This window comes from Hypomesus transpacificus, chromosome 22 (assembly GCF_021917145.1).
Source record: "Hypomesus transpacificus isolate Combined female chromosome 22, fHypTra1, whole genome shotgun sequence".
Classification (NCBI taxonomy): domain Eukaryota; kingdom Metazoa; phylum Chordata; class Actinopteri; order Osmeriformes; family Osmeridae; genus Hypomesus; species Hypomesus transpacificus.
The window spans coordinates 11995999-12012469 of NC_061081.1; the positions used below are offsets into that span (position 1 = coordinate 11995999).

The 16471-nt window shown below is 46.8% G+C and overlaps 2 protein-coding genes across 3 annotated transcripts; one reads left to right on the forward strand and one right to left on the reverse strand.

Annotated features, from left to right (window-relative positions):
• The first annotated feature begins 74 nt into the window (after window positions 1–74).
• On the forward strand, window positions 75–12620 carry g3bp2a (G3BP stress granule assembly factor 2a). 2 transcript variants are annotated; one of them, XM_047044929.1, is made up of 13 exons: window positions 75–254; window positions 2247–2365; window positions 3513–3594; window positions 4118–4291; window positions 4563–4653; window positions 4924–5029; window positions 5837–6014; window positions 7080–7181; window positions 7678–7780; window positions 8092–8151; window positions 8320–8448; window positions 8630–8748; window positions 9093–12620. In XM_047044929.1, exons 2-13 carry the CDS (start codon window positions 2271–2273, stop codon window positions 9390–9392), a joined length of 1539 nt encoding a protein of 512 aa, XP_046900885.1. In that variant the 5' UTR covers window positions 75–254; window positions 2247–2270; the 3' UTR covers window positions 9393–12620. The 2 variants fall into 2 exon arrangements, with proteins under 2 accessions (XP_046900885.1, XP_046900884.1); XM_047044928.1 differs by having other exon boundaries at window positions 76–254; window positions 7675–7780.
• On the reverse strand, window positions 10349–14598 carry LOC124484163 (protein diaphanous homolog 1-like). The gene is made up of 3 exons (XM_047044931.1): window positions 14392–14598; window positions 14133–14198; window positions 10349–13918 (listed from the first exon to the last, which is right to left on the reverse strand). The coding sequence occupies exons 1-3, from the start codon at window positions 14456–14458 to the stop codon at window positions 13371–13373; spliced, it is 681 nt and encodes a 226-aa protein (XP_046900887.1). The 5' UTR covers window positions 14459–14598; the 3' UTR covers window positions 10349–13370.
• Between the last annotated feature and the right edge of the window lie 1873 nt (window positions 14599–16471).

Below are 16471 nucleotides of genomic sequence, written 5' to 3' on the forward strand. Positions count from 1 at the left end.
TTGGCTGGTTTATGTGACGGGGCTGCACTGCCCCAGATTGCAGGGGTAGGACCCCAAAAAATTGAGCCTATCGCTTTAAATTTGCAATCTCTGATAAAGCAGAGATCATAAGTCTTAGTGGAGGTGGGAGTTATCACACAACACAGCGGCTTGAAATATTATTCATATTTCAGAGAATAGTCGACGACTAGTATCGTTGATATTCATACATATTTATTCTAACACTGTGTCCAATTAGATAGGTTTTTCAAAAGGTAAGTTACCTTTATGCTGTCTAGCGTTGTAACTGCTAACATTACAGAGACAGACTACAGAGTTAGCGTAGCTAGTTAGCTAACTAACCACGCTATCAAGCCAATGCTTTTGTTTAACTGGGCTAGCCTGTTAGCAAGCGAATAATAATGGCACGTTTCAACACTTGGTTCTCGTTAACTTTAGACAGTTAAGCTAACAGCACATGTTTTCAATAGCTTCTCAGTATAGTTGATGTGTAGACTAAGCAAAATCATGTATTTTCGTCAATAATGGTAGCATGCTATCCCTGTTATCAGCAACGCTAGCTAGTTAGCAGTTCAGTGCGTGGTGCATTGAAAACATATTACACTGGCTAAGCAGCCGTTTATAAACATGCTGCTTCTGAAACGTTTTGTAGTATTTTTTATCGACTGTACAATTACCACTTGGTTTAAACCATGCATTTGTTGTCAAGTGACTAACCAAAGACCTTAGTGGCAAGTAAGCAACATTGCTGACATGAGACCGGCGAGGGGCACATTTAGCAGGCACCGCGAACAATGAATACCCCGGTTAGCTGAAAATCTAGTTTGGACGTCTGCAGTAGACTCCTTTTATTAAAATTACTTTATTCTGGTAGCAAGCGAATAAGCGGACTGTTAAGTGAACTGAGGTACGACGGGGAACATATGGGTTAAACGAGAGAATTGTTTCGGTAAATTTAAACGAAAGTAGCAAGACCGTCAGCGGAATTAGAACGACGCCACAGGTCGAGCTTAGCCGCCATGAGCCCACCGGTTTTGCTATCGTTCCGGTAGAACCGTCATATATTGTGGACATAACGATTGCAAACCATCATAACCATCAACCACCATCAAGTTACCGTCACCAACTAAACGGTATGATGGCTGTCAAACGGCCAGTCCTTAAATCCAGTAGCTAGCCAGAAAATCCATATAAAAAAGCTGGTTGGCTAGCTACCTTTCTGGTTTGTACAAGTTGGGCAGCTAACTGGCTTGCGAAACAAAAACTATGCTAACTACGTGGTTAAGCGAAGATAATACCTCGTTCTCTATCTTTATCAATACATTTAGTGCGACATGTGACATTTAATAAACGTTGGGTAGATTTGATGTCACACTGATCAAGTTCCCATCTAGATGGCAAGCTAGGAATCGTCCGAGTTGCGAGGTCGCGGGAGGCCTTCCGCAGTCTAACTACATCATTTACAATAGGCCCAAGTTAAATTAATACAATAACAATTATTAAGGGCACGTTTTTATAAGCTTGTCGTATTGTGGTAGACGTACAGTGAAGCCTTTTGGCAGCCCTTTGTATTAGTGGAAAAAACACGGCTATGCATTTTTTTATCCAGTCTTTTTGTCCCCTTTCTCATTGCCATGATGGCGCAGTTGCACGCTGCTGGTGCTAACGTTAGCATTCTAGGCTAGCTACTATGAAGACATTTTACAACGACACATGGATGATTATTCTGTCGATGCGATTCGTTCAAATGTATTCACATTCATCTGGTTAACCATAGCTCGACAGTAACTTTAATTCAACCCGAATGAGCATGATATTATTGCTGAGAATAAACCCAGGACCTTTTATCTAATTGAAATGACATTGTTGTATTGTTGTATTGTGTACCCAAAACGTGATCAAAAGGACAAATCAATTGCATTTAAATGATTATTGCGTAATACTTCGTCTCTAGCGTTAACACACTGCCCTAGAGTGGAAGTCCCTTCATGCATGATACTGTTACTAACCAGAAGGATAATTGTGGTAGTCTTTTTATCTTTACAATTAATTATATATTTGTATACTTCGAAATATGTCATACCGTGGCCAAAATAAGAATGCTCCCGGCCTTGTCTTCCATCCGTCATTTTAACGTAGCTATGTTCTACAACCTTGCAAGTAATTCCTTGAGACAAGGTTCTACCTCCCGAAGGTGAGTCCCTGGACTTACCACCGCCCCTAAAACTCCCGCGTTTGTTTTCCAGCGCTTCATATTGTTTACCAAAGAAATGGTGATGGAGAAGCCAAGTTCCCTGCTGGTCGGCCGGGAGTTCGTGAGGCAGTACTACACACTGCTAAACAAGGCACCAGACTTCCTCCACAGGTAAACGGCCACCTCAACATTCTCCATGCATGCTTAGCTTTTCAAGCGAACACATTGTGTGAGTGTGTTAATTTGGCAGTCACGGAGGGGAGGTAGGGGCGTTGAGGGGGATTCGAACCTGCAAACTCTTGTTATGTAGTCAAATGCCCTACAACTGAGGTATACCCAGCCTGAATTGATACCAACCCTCACCGATCCATTATTGCAGGTTAACTGCCAGCCAACACTATGTACCCAAGACGCGTCAAGAGACCCTGTTGTTGTGATCCCCAGGCTTAGTGCTCTCAGTATAGTACAAATTGGATTCATTTAGCAGACGCTTTTCATCCAGTGAGCTCTGTAGGTCTGAGCTGTGTCTGTAGGTCTGAGCTGTGCGTCTGTAGGTCTGAGCTGTGTCTGTAGGTCTGAGCTGTGCGTCTGTAGGTCTGAGCTTTGTCTGAGCTGTCTGTAGGTCTGGTCTGAGCTGTGTCTGTAGGTCCGAGCTGTGTCTGTAGGTCTGGTCTGAGCTGTGTCTGTAGGTCTGAGCTGTGTCTGTAGGTCTGAGCTGTGTCTGTAGGCCTGAGCTGTGTCTGTAGGTCTGGTCTGAGCTGTGTCTGTAGGTCTGAGCTGTGTCTGTAGGCCTGAGCTGTGTCTGTAGGTCTGGTCTGAGCTGTGTCTGTAGGTCTGGTCTGAGCTGTGTCTGTAGGCCTGAGCTGAGCTGTGTCTGTAGGCCTGGTCTGAGCTGTGTCTGTAGGTCTGAGCTGTGTCTGTAGGTCTGAGCTGTGTCTGTAGGTCTAAGCTGTGTCTGTAGGCCTGAGCTGTGTCTGTAGGTCTGAGCTGTGTCTGTAGGTCTGGTCTGAGCTGTGTCTGTAGGTCTAAGTTGTGTCTGTAGGCCTGAGCTGTGTCTGTAGGTCTGGTCTGAGCTGTGTCTGTAGGTCTGAGCTGTGTGTGTAGGGCTGAGCTGTGTGTGTAGGTCTGGTCTGAGCTGTGTCTGTAGGTCTGAGCTGTGCGTCTGTAGGTCTGAGCTGTGTCTGTAGGTCTGAGCTGTGTCTGTGTCTGTAGGTCTGAGCTGTGTCTGTAGGTCTGAGCTGTGTCTGGAGGTCTGAGCTGTGTCTGTAGGTCTGAGCTGTGTCTGGAGGTCTGAGCTGTGTGTATATTGTCTCGGCAGGTTCTATGGAAGGAACTCCTCCTACGTTCACGGTGGTCTCGACTCCAACGGCAAAGTGGCGGAGGCGGTCTACGGCCAAGCGGTAGGTTCCCCTTCAGCTACACCCATAGGCAGAAATCCTGGGGGAGGAAAGGGGACACACAACCCCCCCATCCTGGTGAAAATATGATTTGTCACCCCCAATAAATCACTGTAAACATAAGGACATTTAAATCATATTAATAATATACATTTAACATATTACAATGTAGGCTGTGTTACAGTAGTAAGTTTGGTGTCCCCCTCAGGAATTGCTCTTGAGAAAATGTCATATAATTGTCCCCCCCCCATAATTGATAGCAGATTTTCGCCACTGGCTACACCTGTAGGTTCCACTAGCTCACACCTGTAAACAAGCCCTGCTGATGACCAACTATTAGAAGGTCGATATTTGTCGATAAGATTTAGAACGCGTCACCCCTGTGGGGAAGCCCTGAAGGAAGTTATCGAGAGTAAAACTATCAAGTTTGTTTTTTCAGTTTACTGTTCTTCTCCTGATGATAGAAGAATAAAGTTTTCTAATTTTGAATCCTCTCTTTCTGTTCCCCTCCTCCGGTTCCGAGCAGGAGATCCACAAGAAGGTGATGTCACTGCAGTTCAGCGAGTGTCACACGAAGATCAGGCAGGTTGACGCTCACGCCACGCTGAGCGACGGCGTGGTCGTCCAGGTGATGGGAGAGCTGTCCAACAATGGTCAGCCAATGAGGAAGTTCATGCAGACATTCGTGCTCGCCCCAGAGGTGAGCGGTGGCCTCGGTTACGCACCACTGACTTCTCCGAGAAGAGGGGGGGGTGGTGTTTCTGTAGGGTTGCCAATGGTTGAGCTAGTTCTCCAAACCCGTTCTGTCAAATGCGTTTTCCACCCCCCTTTCTTTCTCAAACGTCTCTACTCTGATAGTTTAAAGGCATATTATGGATTGGAGCATTAGCTCTTAAACCAATCCGTTGATCAGACTTATAAGATGTTGCCTTTGCCAGCAGGGGTACTTAAGTGTGTGTGTGTTTTAACAGGGATCTGTGGCAAACAAGTTCTACGTACACAACGACATATTCCGCTACGAGGACGAGGTATTTGGCGACTCGGAGGCTGAGCTGGACGAGGGTGAGATTATAATTCAGATTCTGACAGTCAGATTGAAACAGTACAGAACACAAATCAGGACAGTTATTCATACTTTATCAAACACAGATTAGGACTGTATTCCAGACAGTACAGAAGGATGGTTAGTTTATCTAAAACAAACAAGGGTGTCTGGAATGAGGTTCATATTTCTTGTCAGTCACATACAGACTTGCATGGGAAGCTCTTCTGAAAGTCTACATGAAAGGGCTCTGGATCTGACCTTTAACCTGTGTGGGGTTACCTCCTCAGAGTCAGAAGAGGAAGTGGAGGAGGAGGTGGAGGAGAGGCCAGTGTCCCCAGAACCCCTGCAGGACAGCCCCAACAGCACCACCTACTACGACCCTCACCCTGTCTCGTGAGTGTAAAAACATCAGATGTTTACCTTTTTATTCATTTAGCAGACTTTTTTTTTCAGAAGCTATAAACAGAGTGCATAGTTCTACAATGTTTTGGTTGTCAGAGTGGAGGAACAGTCTTGTGTTACTAGCCACACTGCACCATGTCTCAGCCATCAGCCACGGTGATCATTGCTGTGCAACACTAACGTCTAAATTTCACAAGTCTTACAATAAAACAATGTACCAAGATGGCAATAAAACCAACACACAGCTTTATTAATGGTGTCCCCTTTTACCAAACCTTACATTTGAAGAGCCTAACCTTTAGGCCAGGGGTCTCCAACACTGTTCCGGGAGTCCTACCTGCCTGTTGGTTTTCCAATTGTTAGATTCAGGTGTGTTAGGTTAGTGTTGAGGCAAAAAACCTGCAGGCAGGTGTCTCCAGACAAAAGAAATAGCTTGGTGTTCCCTCCTGTTCCAGTAGTAACGGTGGTGTTCCCTCCTGTTTCAGTAGTAACGGTGGTGTTCCCTCCTGTTCCCGTAGTAACGGTGGTGTTCCCGTAGTAACGGTGGTGTTCCCTCCTGTTCCAGTAGTAACAGTGGTGTTCCCTCCTGTTCTCGTAGTAACGGTGGTGTTCCCTCCTGTTCTCGTAGTAACGGTGATGTTCCCTCCTGTTCCCGTAGTAACGGTGGCATTCCCTCCTGTTCCCGTAGTAACGGTGGTGTTCCCTCCTGTTCCCGTAGTAACGGTGGCGTTCCCTCCTGTTCCCGTAGTAACGGTGGTGTTCCCGTAGTAACGGTGGTGTTCCCTCCTGTTCCCGTAGAAATGGTGTAGAGGAGCCCATGGAGGAGCCGGTGCCGGAGGTGGAGGTGGAGGGGGAACCTGAGCCCAAGCCAGAAGAGGCCAAGCCCGAGGTGGAGGAGAAGGTTCTGGAGGAGGTGGAAAAGGCCCCCTCTCCACCCCCTGTGGAGTCCCCACCCCACACTCAGGAGCCCCCCAAGGTGAGAACAAAATGAAATCACATTTCTAGTAATGAAAAGGTAATAGTCAGCAAAACTATTGACTTTTTACCCTCCAACATGACGTGCTCTCTCCCCTGTGCTCTCCCCTGCTGACAGCCTCTCTGCACAACTCTGTCTGGCTGAAACTGGGAAACCTGTGGTCCCTCAATGCTAATATATAAAAGCTTCCATAGCATTTCATCAGTACGATACTGATTACCCAAGTCTACACTATTCTTCTGCTGCAGTTCTATAGCCTGGGGAAACGAGGCGAACGGCTGGCCCGTCTTAATTACGTGATATGCCGTTGTTATAAGTCGTGCAATAACACGATGGGCATCTACATTTAAATTCCTGACCAGCATGGTCAACGACCTGGAAGGTGGTCAACCATCCGTTAAACTGTCACGCAAACCAGGTGCTGAATGCTAGCATGGCTGGTCAGGGATTGTTTTCGAAAATAGTTGGTGCCTGTGTAAAAAGATCCACTTTTGTCTGCTTTAGACGGGAACATACGACAGACGACACAGTGCATCTTAGTTCCATAAAAGAAACATTATAGAATTACAATTTGACAACCACTCGTCACTCACTCACTACTCAACTCTTGATTTGCCAAATGTGCGCCCCACGAGCTGCAAAGTTATTTATGCTTTTAGCAGATAGCAAAACAAATGAAGGATGCTAACTTTTACAATGCAATATTTTCTCTTCCTTCCAATCAATGCTTTGCAGTGGCCCGATTGGGCCTGTGAGTTGCTAGTTTAACTGTCCCAATGTTACTTTTTTCTGGCCATCGTTATTGTCGAGCCCTGCCCTCCTGGTCCTCGTCCAGACACCTGGCCTGTGTAGTGCTGTGTAGTGCTGTGTAGTGCTGTGTAGTGCTGTGTAGTGCTGTGTAGTGCTGTGTAGTGCTGTGTAGTTTGTCTGCTGCTCACAAAGGATGGAAGATCAACCAGTCTCTTATTGGTGTCCTTCGTAAACAACAAACACATGGCTATTGTGACTGAAAGTTCAAAGAGAAAAGCTTTATTGTCCTGACTGACGACGACGTTCCCTCCGCAGACCTTCTCCTGGGCCTCAGTGACCAGTAAGAATCTGCCACCCAGCGGATCAGTTCCTGCCTCCGGGATCTCTCCCCACGTTGTCAAGGCACCCAGCTCGCAGGTGAACATTCATCTAGCACGGGGGAGATTTGAACTCTGCTCTAACCCAGGGGTCTCCAGCCCGACTTGGAGAGCTACCTGCCTGTTGGTTTTTGCTAATAATGAGCTGGTTGATCAGGTAACTAGTGTTGCATCAGATACGCGTGTTATGCTGAGCCAGAAGCAACCAACGTGTAGCCCTGCAGGAGGTGGTTGGTGAACTCCCTGCTCTAACCCCTAAACCACACACACCATAGCTGGCAGGGTTGGTGAACTCCCTGCTCTAACCACTAAGCCACACACGCCATAGCTGGCAGGGTTGGTGAACTCCTTGCTCTAACCACTAAGCCACACACACCATAGCTGGCAGGGTTGGTGAACTCCTTGCTCTAACCACTAAACCACACACACCATAGCTGTGATGCATGAGTGCGGTGCCGGTGTAACCTCTGTATTAGCGCCTAGGGAGTTCTGGAGTAAGCAAGCCTCATCCTCTGTCGTGTGTGTGTACACAGCAGCCCAGAGTGGAGGCCAAGCCAGAGGCCCAGACAGCCCCCAGCCGGCCCCGGGACCAGCGCACACGTGACAGACCGGCCTTCGTACCGCGGGGGGCCAGGCCTGGTGAGACCCACAACCAGAGAGGGGCCTCCACTCTCCTCCTCCTTTCCTTACTCCTTTACTCGTTCCTTCTTTTCCCCATCCTCCTTGTTCCCCTCCTTTTCTCCCCCATGCTCCATCTTCTTGACCCAGTCCCTGCTGCGTCCATGTTAATGTCATCTCTGGTTCTGAGAGGACTACAGGGTGCATAAGGAGCCCCTTCTGAGCTGTGTTGTTTAAAAGCCCTTTGTCCCTCTGTTTCTCTGAACCTCACCGGGTCTTCCCGTTCCTGGGTCTCTTGTCACGTGGTGAAACTCACTCCTTGTCTCTGTCAGATGGTGTTGCGTCTTCAGAATCACAAACGGGGAAACCACACTTCAGTTTTGTCAACAAAGGTAAAACGGCAATAACATCACTTCCTGTTTCTGTTTCCAACCTGCCTCAGCAGGCACCTGCTTTAGACACCCAACAACCCAAGAATTGTGAATAAACACACCGGAGGATACACATGCACACAACATCTTGCCCCTGCGTCTCTTAATGATGATGTCACGTGTGCGCAGGGCGTGGCGACTCTGAGTCGAGTGAGCTGGACAACAGAAGAGTGGTTCGTTACCCTGACAGCCACCAGCTATTTGTGGGAAACCTTCCTCACGACATCATCGAGAGCGAGCTCAAGGAGTTCTTCATGAGTAGGTCCCTCACATTAACTATATACATATATATATTCTTTTGTTGCAGTTTTCTAGAATGAGTTATTTAGCAACAAAAGAAAACATGCCTTAGTTTCTCCCAAACATGACACTCAACAGAAATGCAGGAGGCCTGTTGATAGTATGAAACAGCAGGTTTCTAAGTGAACTTTGGTTTCAGCGTTCGGTAACGTGGTGGAGCTGAGGATCAATACGAAGGGCGTCGGAGGGAAGCTGCCTAACTTCGGCTTCGTGGTGTTCGACGACTCCGACCCCGTGCAGAGAATCTTGGGAGCCAAGGTGGGCGGGGCATTAGCATCATCATCCTCCTTGATTCACTGGTGATTGGTTGGCACACCTCATCAGGGTTCAAAGGGCACTAATATGTCCCATGGAGAGTATTAGAATGTATTTATGCTTCAATGAATTTGCTAAACTAAACAATAAATTAATAGATTTTTGCCTTTTTTTCAAATTCAAATGGATCAGTTTGGAAAGCAAGCTGTGTGTGTCCTGTTAACGTCCCTGCTCTTGTTAGCGGAACCCAGGAGGAGGAGTTGGTATGATGTTCTGTTCAAAACTTTCCCTTGACTGGCTGCTAACGACCCTCCTCTTCCCCTTCCCCTCCTCCGGCTCCTCCCCAGCCCATCATGTTCCGGGGCGAGGTGCGTCTGAACGTGGAGGAGAAGAAGACCCGAGCGGTGCGTGAGCGTGAAACTCGAGGCGGCGGAGGTGACGAGCGCAGGGACATGCGGCGCAGCGACCGGGGCCCTGGGGGGCCCGGCGGCCCCCGCAGCATTGTGGGTACCGGCGGAGGCATGATGCGGGACGGCAGGGGCCCGCCACCGCGGGGGGCCATGGCCCCCAAACCTGGCCTTGGCTCCGGCAGGGGGGCGGGGGGGCAGGGCCAGGGAGAGGGCCGCTTCACCACCCAGCGCCGCTGAGGACAGCGCCCCCTGCAGTTTCGGAAGTAGTACCACGTTCTTCATCTGCTCTACCGCGTTCTTGTTAACGATTTAAAAAAAATAAGTCTACATGTATAAACGTATATACTTTTGTTTGTTTTTTTTTTTGGTTGAGAAATTTCTTTTATTTTTAATTTCTTTCCCTTTTTTCTTGGGTTTTTTGAAATGTGACGACATGTCAAGTTTCTTCTGTGGATGAAACCAAGATAAGCAAAACAGTTTGGCTGTTTTCTTTCTGTGTTTTGGTCTCACGAGCTGAGTGTCCTGTTTCACAAACATTCATTTGTAAATTTGAGGAAAAATAAAACATCAGCCCAACCAGGAGTGATCCTCATCAAGAGACTGGACTGATCTGCCTCCCCTGCCCACAGGTCCACCATTTGGAAAAGAGATTATATCCCTTAACTGGCCAGGGGTGCTACTTCACAAAAATCCCTCTCGTGCACATTTTTATAGATGGTGGTTTCTCTACCCAGTGACTGTTGGGGTGGGGGGGGGGGAGTACGAGGTGCAGTTTGAAAGGGAGAAAAGCAGATGCGTTTTTTTTTTGTTCCTTTTGTTTGGAAAAAAGGAACACTGCTTGAAAACCGAGTTGCTCGATGCTCTCATGAGCGGGCCGAGAGGGAACACCCTCCGTTCACACTGGTGTTGTGAAGCGCAGGAACATCTGGGGGTGGGGGGGCTGTCTGCTCTGATCAATGGGCTGTCTCCTTCCTACCCAGAGAAACACTTCAATATTTACAAGACAACAGCCAACAGACCCTAACCAGAAACACCACTGACATGTCACTTCTTTATTCCTCCCCCCCCCCTCCACTTTTCTTTTCATCAATTGAAATAAAAGCTCTCAAACTGGACTTTAACTTAGAACATTAGGCTGGGGGGAGTGGGGGGGGGGGGGGGGGGGGGGGGGGGGGGCTGATGAAGTGACAATGTCTTCTCTTTCTTTGTTGATGTTTATTGTTTCTCTCTTCTGCTCCATCTGTGATGCCATGATCCTGGGAAGGCTCCTCCTCCAACACCATCTGAACCTGGAACAGAATAAATGTACAAATCATAGTTTACTGTATGTTCGGTTTTGGTTTTTAGTTTTTCTTTTCAACTTGATATAAAAAAGCATGATGGTGCCTTCGGTTTGCTCTTTTCCAACTTTGCGTCTGCGAGTCGAGGGTTCGTGGGCTCCCTTACTTTTCCATAACTGAGAAGTTTTGAACCTTTTTGTCTGAATGCTAAAAGCAACTTGTAGAACGTTCATCACACAGAACCCCCACCACACAACCAGTGGTTTACAAACTGTTCAGACCTACTGTACCTACGAGAACTTGCTGTCAGTTATTTTGTACATTTGATTATAGTATCTGCTGTTTGGGGAGCTGAGACGAGGGGTAATTTTTTAGACGCTCAAAAGGTGTAGAGGTGAAAACAGGATGGGGTCATGGATAATGCGGTACAGTTTACATGTAAATGGTAAATGTTTTGGTTCGTTGGAACTGCCAAGTCAGTTTGGAGGTGAATCCTAGGTTCAGTTCCAAGTCTCCAGTATTGATGAGATGGTATGTGGTTGTGACGGACAGGGAAACCTTGGACTTTGTTGTGACTGTGCTGGACCGTGGGATGTTGAAGCCCACCAGGTGGCTCCAGGCAGGATCGCTTTCTCTGTCCTCAACAACAAACTTTAATTTTCTTGACAGCCATTTTGTATGAGACTTCAAGGGTGCGGAGGGGCACCTCTGCTATCTGTTCTGTGACAACAAAAAACTACAACTCCCATCCACGCTCTGCAGTTCATCCACGCTTTTTCTGTGTGTTCGAAAACAACACCGCTACATCTGTTTTGCTGCATTATAGCGAACACATTTAATCACTTTGCTGGTTCCAGACAAGCCACAATAAGAGTGTTGGTACTTCTCTAAAGACTGAAATGTTGTTTTCTCCTCCTGTGCTCTCTGAGAAGACAAGATGGAGATGTGTGTTTCCAGTGGGTCTTGTCCTTCACCAGAACAGGAAGACATCTGATGGGACTTTTTTTTCTAGAAACGCTAAACTGTCCTTGTGTCTGGGACTGTCAGGGTATGAACTCCTCCCCCAGTTCCTCACCATGTCAAAACTCAACAGGGTGGGATTTCGTAGGATTCTTTAGAAACCCGTCTAGTCCTGGCAGCACCTCCCAGTCGCTCTGCTGAAATGTTGTTCAGCCGGCAGGAGCGGAGAACAGCTGTGAGGCAGTCCTTTGTGTCTTTGGCTGTGGGACAGCGTGGCGGTCTGTAACACTTCCACCTCTCCCCTCCACCTCCCCCATGTCCCACAGCTGAGTCCTCCAGTCAGACGGACCTGGTCTGGAACATCAGTGTTTGTGGTTCTGCAGAGTGATGTGGGTTCAGGGTAGTCTACGGTTGTTTCTCAAACGGACATATTTCACAGTTGCCTGTATGCTACGGTCACCGTGGTTACAGCCCGCCATGGTTACGGCCTGCCATGGTTACGGCTTAAAAGCGCCTGAAAGGGTGCTTAAAATAAACAAAACTGCAATTTTACCTTTTACAATTTTCAACAACGGTTGATGGGAAAACAAGAATTGAGGAAAATCTCATTATGCTGAAGTCAGAGCAAAAACTAAAGTCACAATGGTGTCAAAGATGTTTAATGTGAGCAGATAGATTTTGTGTTTTTTTGCTAAACATTTCAGTGACCCTAACCCTCCCAATTGTCAAAGGCCCTCTAAAGAACATTGGCTATCATATCTTTTTCTTTTCATGGTTGAAAAAGCAGTAGAGTGGATTTCAGATGAATCATTCCAGTCCTCTTTTGTCTCTGAAGAAGCTCCTCTCAGCTTCAGTAGCTGTTAGTAAGAAGTCCTCATCTTTCTCCTGTCTACCCTCCTCTTCCTCTCTCTACCCTCCTAGTCCTCTCTCTACCCTCCTCTTCCTCTCTCTACCCTCCTCTTCCTCTCTCTACCCTCCTCTTCCTCTCTACCCTCCTCTTCCTCTCTCTACCCTCCTCTTCCTCTCTCTACCCTCCTCTTCCTCCCTACCCTCCTCTTCCTCTCTCTACCGTCCTCTTCCTCTCTCTACCACTCCCTTGTCCCTCCTCTACTTGTTGCTAGTAGGGAAACAAGACTAGTGCAGCTGCATCTGTTTTGTTTATTTGTTACTTTCCCATTTGAATGTGTTGGACTTGACATACAATAAACTACTGACATCTGCATCACTCCTAGCTGTCGTTCTGTTGTGAGAGCTCGCGTGGTGGCCGGAGTCCTTTTGAGGAATCACCGATCTGACTCGATATCGGTTATGCTTAAGAGCACCTTTCATCTCCCCAGCCAGTTAAAGACTTCAAGCTGTTGATGTTATGAACAAAGCCCAGTGCACTAGTAAGAAAATATTTTGATGGAGAATCTTTATTGGAGTTCAACTAAGACAACGCTCTGTGGCAGGAAAAACGTACTACGTACATAAAAGAAAAAACACATTTAGCCCACAGCCATAAATTCAGCTCTGTGGTTTATCCAGCCAGACACTTCGAGTGTTTCTCCTCTAGACTGCAGAGACCACGAGAGGATGACCACAAGAGGCTTGTGTCGACACAGGTAAGAGGCGATCCGTACTAACTTGTCACTAATGATTGCTTTCATCAACACCCATTGTGGTTTTGATGAAAGTTTTGATATTGACTCTAGTTTCGACCTGCTTTGAGAGCAAGAAGTGTTAAATATGGTGAGTGAAATGGTTGAACTCTCAACAGGTGAAGAGAAAAAAGAAACTGCATATATTTTGTATTTGATTGTTTATTTTCGAGTATCAACGTTGCCTGTTAACAAGCCCAACCCACCTATCGGGACAGATGTGTTCACCATCAGTGATGGTAAAATCCTAAAATTGCTTTCCAGTAAACCCTAAACGCCTCGTTTTATGCGCAACTGTGGATAATCTGAACTAGTTTTTACGCTCCGTCCCACGTTCATCCGTAGATTTCCTCAGACGAATTGCGTCGCCGCGCCAGACCTAGACCCTGGGGCCAGTAAGGCCGACCGGAGGGCCGTTGTCCCAGACGGGGGTCATAGCCCCCGAGGAAACTGCTGATGGGGAAGCGAACGTTCCCCGGCAGCGGGAACGCGGCAGGATGGAAGTGAGCGTTCCCCGGCAGCGGGAACGCGGCAGGATGGAAGCGAGCGTTCCCCGGCAGCGGGAACGCGGCAGGATGGAAGCGAGCGTTCCCCGGCAGCGGGAACGCGGCAGGATGGAAGCGAGCGTTCCCCTGCGGCCCGAAGAACCACGCTGGGGAGCGGGGGAAACCGTTGGCACTCGCCCATCCTCCTCCGACGTTGGGCCTCCAGGGGATGACAGTCCGGTACGGGACCAATGGGGGATGAGGAGGACCGAGAGGCCGGGCATCCTGGTCTGTGGTCTCATCGGGTTGGTCGGTGGTGGCTGGGGCAGGTGGGGTCACGGGGTCTTCAGTGACAGATATAATCTGACAAGGGGAGTCATCACGGTTGTATCCCGTCTCTGTGAAAAACAGGAAAAATACAACTGTGATTTTATTGACATTGATTTGACTGTCAGTATATTGCAGCCTTGCCTACACTTGTCATTGTGGGACTACTTGAGGTATTTTGGATTGTTCAACCACCCACAAACATTCAACTGGGGTCATTATCTGTTCCAACAGGTGCCCTACAGGCCCTACCCCCACCAGCCAAGGGGGACCAAAGACTCTTACCATGTCCCTCATGTGGATGCACGTCTACTCTGGGAGCAGATGTTTTATCCGGCAGCGACGCCTCATCTGGTGGGACAAGAACCAGGAAACCTGGGATCTTTTAGTCGCGTTTACGCTAACTACGGTATAATAAAGCATGAAACCAACACTCAAAAGATAACTTTGCTCCCAGATCACTCTATACATGGATCATCATTAAATATATATATATATATCTTTAGAAACCTATTAATTTATTTGATAGCCTGAATGGACCTACCTGAAGGATGTGCTAGCTGAGATAGTATCACAAGGCAAAGGAGGTGACTAGTTAGCCTTGGCGCCATTAGCAGAGAAATGTTCCAGAATCTGTCCTGGCTGCGACTTTTTAAACCAGGGAGTGGATCTGTTTTGTCTCATCATCTAATTACTCAAAATCTGTTTCAGCACATTCTATTGTTTTTTCTCTGCAGTCTGACTCAGAAAAAGAGCTGTTTTAACAAGTTGTCTTGGCTCTGTATAATTACCTCCTCACAGAGGAATGGGCCAGTAGGCCTATAACAGACCAGACGAGTGAAGCCTGTGTGTTATCATGAAACCGTTTTTTGGGTGACGAACCACGTCCACGCTTTATATGAAAACACACACTGCACTGGTGTGAGGTTATTAAACAGCTACATTTGTAGAAATTCAAAGATAAGAGTTCCAAGATGATTAAATTAACAGTTTCTCTGTGTCCGTGTTTAGTGTGTGTGTGTAAGGGAAAGAGACTGTATGTGTTGTGTCTAAGTGTGGGGAAGGTCATCAGACAGTGCATTGACTGAATACTGAACAGTTTCACTAAAGAGGCCTGTCCTTTAGGCTAGACTGAAAAAACACCAGATGGCTTTACAAGAGGGGTCATATAGCTAGTGTCTGGTGAATAAATCAAATGTCAAACTAAAAGGGAGAAAGGCAGGTGTAACTGTTTGATGTATGTGGGCAAGGCCGGCCCAAGCCTTTATGGGGCCTTAAGCGGAATTGATTTGGGGGCCCCTCGGTGACACTGTGTATATCTATAATCTTTTTATTAAGCTGTAATTTCATACACTCTTGGGGGCCCTCTGATGGCAACCTGAAATAAAATTCAGGTTGCTCAAATTTGAGCCAAATCGAATTTTTAATTACATGTTAAAAAAATTGGAGGTTAAAAAATTCGAGTGAAAAAAAATCGATCTTAAAAAATTCAAGCCAAAAAGAAATTTGCCTAAAGAATTCGAGCCTATGAAATTCGAGCCGAAAAATGTTGACTTAAAAATGTTCAGATTGTAACATTGTAACACGGGATACCAAGGATAGGTAGAGCAATGGAGCAATAGAGAAGAGAAAACGCATAATGACTACCAGGGTTAACAACCATGCCTCGGTGAGACCGATGTGATCAAATCTTGTATTAAGGCTCGATTGCTCTACCTATCCTTGGTATCCCGGATGTAACAATCTGAACATTTTTAAGATCTAAATTTTTCGGCTCGAAATTGTACGGTTCGAATTTGATAGCCTCGAATTGTTTTGGCTTGAAATTTTTAAGCTCAAATTGTTTAAGAACAAACAAAACATTATGTAATTGATTTGCTTCCTTAAAAGGGAAAATCTTGCATTAAGGCTCGATTGCCCTAGGCCTACTTTTGCTATTGAAGTTAAATGACAGCTGTCATAATATCGGACCTTTCTTCACTATTTATTTTTCAGACAATTTTTTACTTTCACTCCTTACATTTTTTACAGAAATATCTGTACTTTCTTCTTACATTTTCAAGCAAGGCTCCTTACTTTAGTTTTGAACTGTATTTGGTGGCAGGATCAATGGGCCTATTGTTTATTGTAACTGCAAGCCTTCTTTCATTTCCTGAAATGAAAGAAGGGAGGGGGGGGGCAAGGAGGGGCCAGTGTTTAATCAGAGGGGCACATAAAAAAACGGAAACAAATGATATTTAAACAATAAGTACTTTAATTTTGCTTTACATTAAAATCATACAAACGGCTAGAGCCAGGCCGTGTAGAACCGCTCCTGCCTGCCTGGCCCCCCAGTGGTGGAACCAGCTCCCCACCTCCATCAGAGACACTGTCTGGCCCCCCAGTGGTGGAACCAGCTCCCCAACTCCATCAGAGACACTGTCTGGCCCCCCAGTGGTGGAACCAGCTCCCCACCTCCATCAGAGACACTGACTGTCTGGCCCCCCAGTGGTGGAACCAGCTCCCCACCTCCATCAGAGACACTGACTGGCTCAAAACGCACTTGTTCTGGGAGTCCAACGATACTTAGGAATGATTCGCTGAACCTGATGTTAGTTTCCTCCATGAAAACAATTGCTCTTATT

Bases quoted from the DNA above. Each gene is read 5' to 3' on its own strand.
- g3bp2a (XM_047044928.1), top strand. From the start codon at position 2,271: ATGGTGATGGAGAAGCCAAGTTCCCTGCTGGTCGGCCGGGAGTTCGTG. The intron at 4,292-4,562 runs GTGAGCGGTGGC...GTGTTTTAACAG, and splicing joins CATTCGTGCTCGCCCCAGAG to GGATCTGTGGCAAACAAGTT. The intron at 5,030-5,836 runs GTGAGTGTAAAA...CTGTTCCCGTAG, and splicing joins TACGACCCTCACCCTGTCTC to AAATGGTGTAGAGGAGCCCA.
- LOC124484163 (XM_047044931.1), bottom strand. From the start codon at position 14,458: ATGGCGCCAAGGCTAACTAGTCACCTCCTTTGCCTTGTGATACTATCT. The intron at 14,199-14,391 runs GTAGGTCCATTC...TTGTCCCACCAG, and splicing joins TCAGCTAGCACATCCTTCAG to ATGAGGCGTCGCTGCCGGAT. The intron at 13,919-14,132 runs GTAAGAGTCTTT...TGTTTTTCACAG, and splicing joins GCATCCACATGAGGGACATG to AGACGGGATACAACCGTGAT.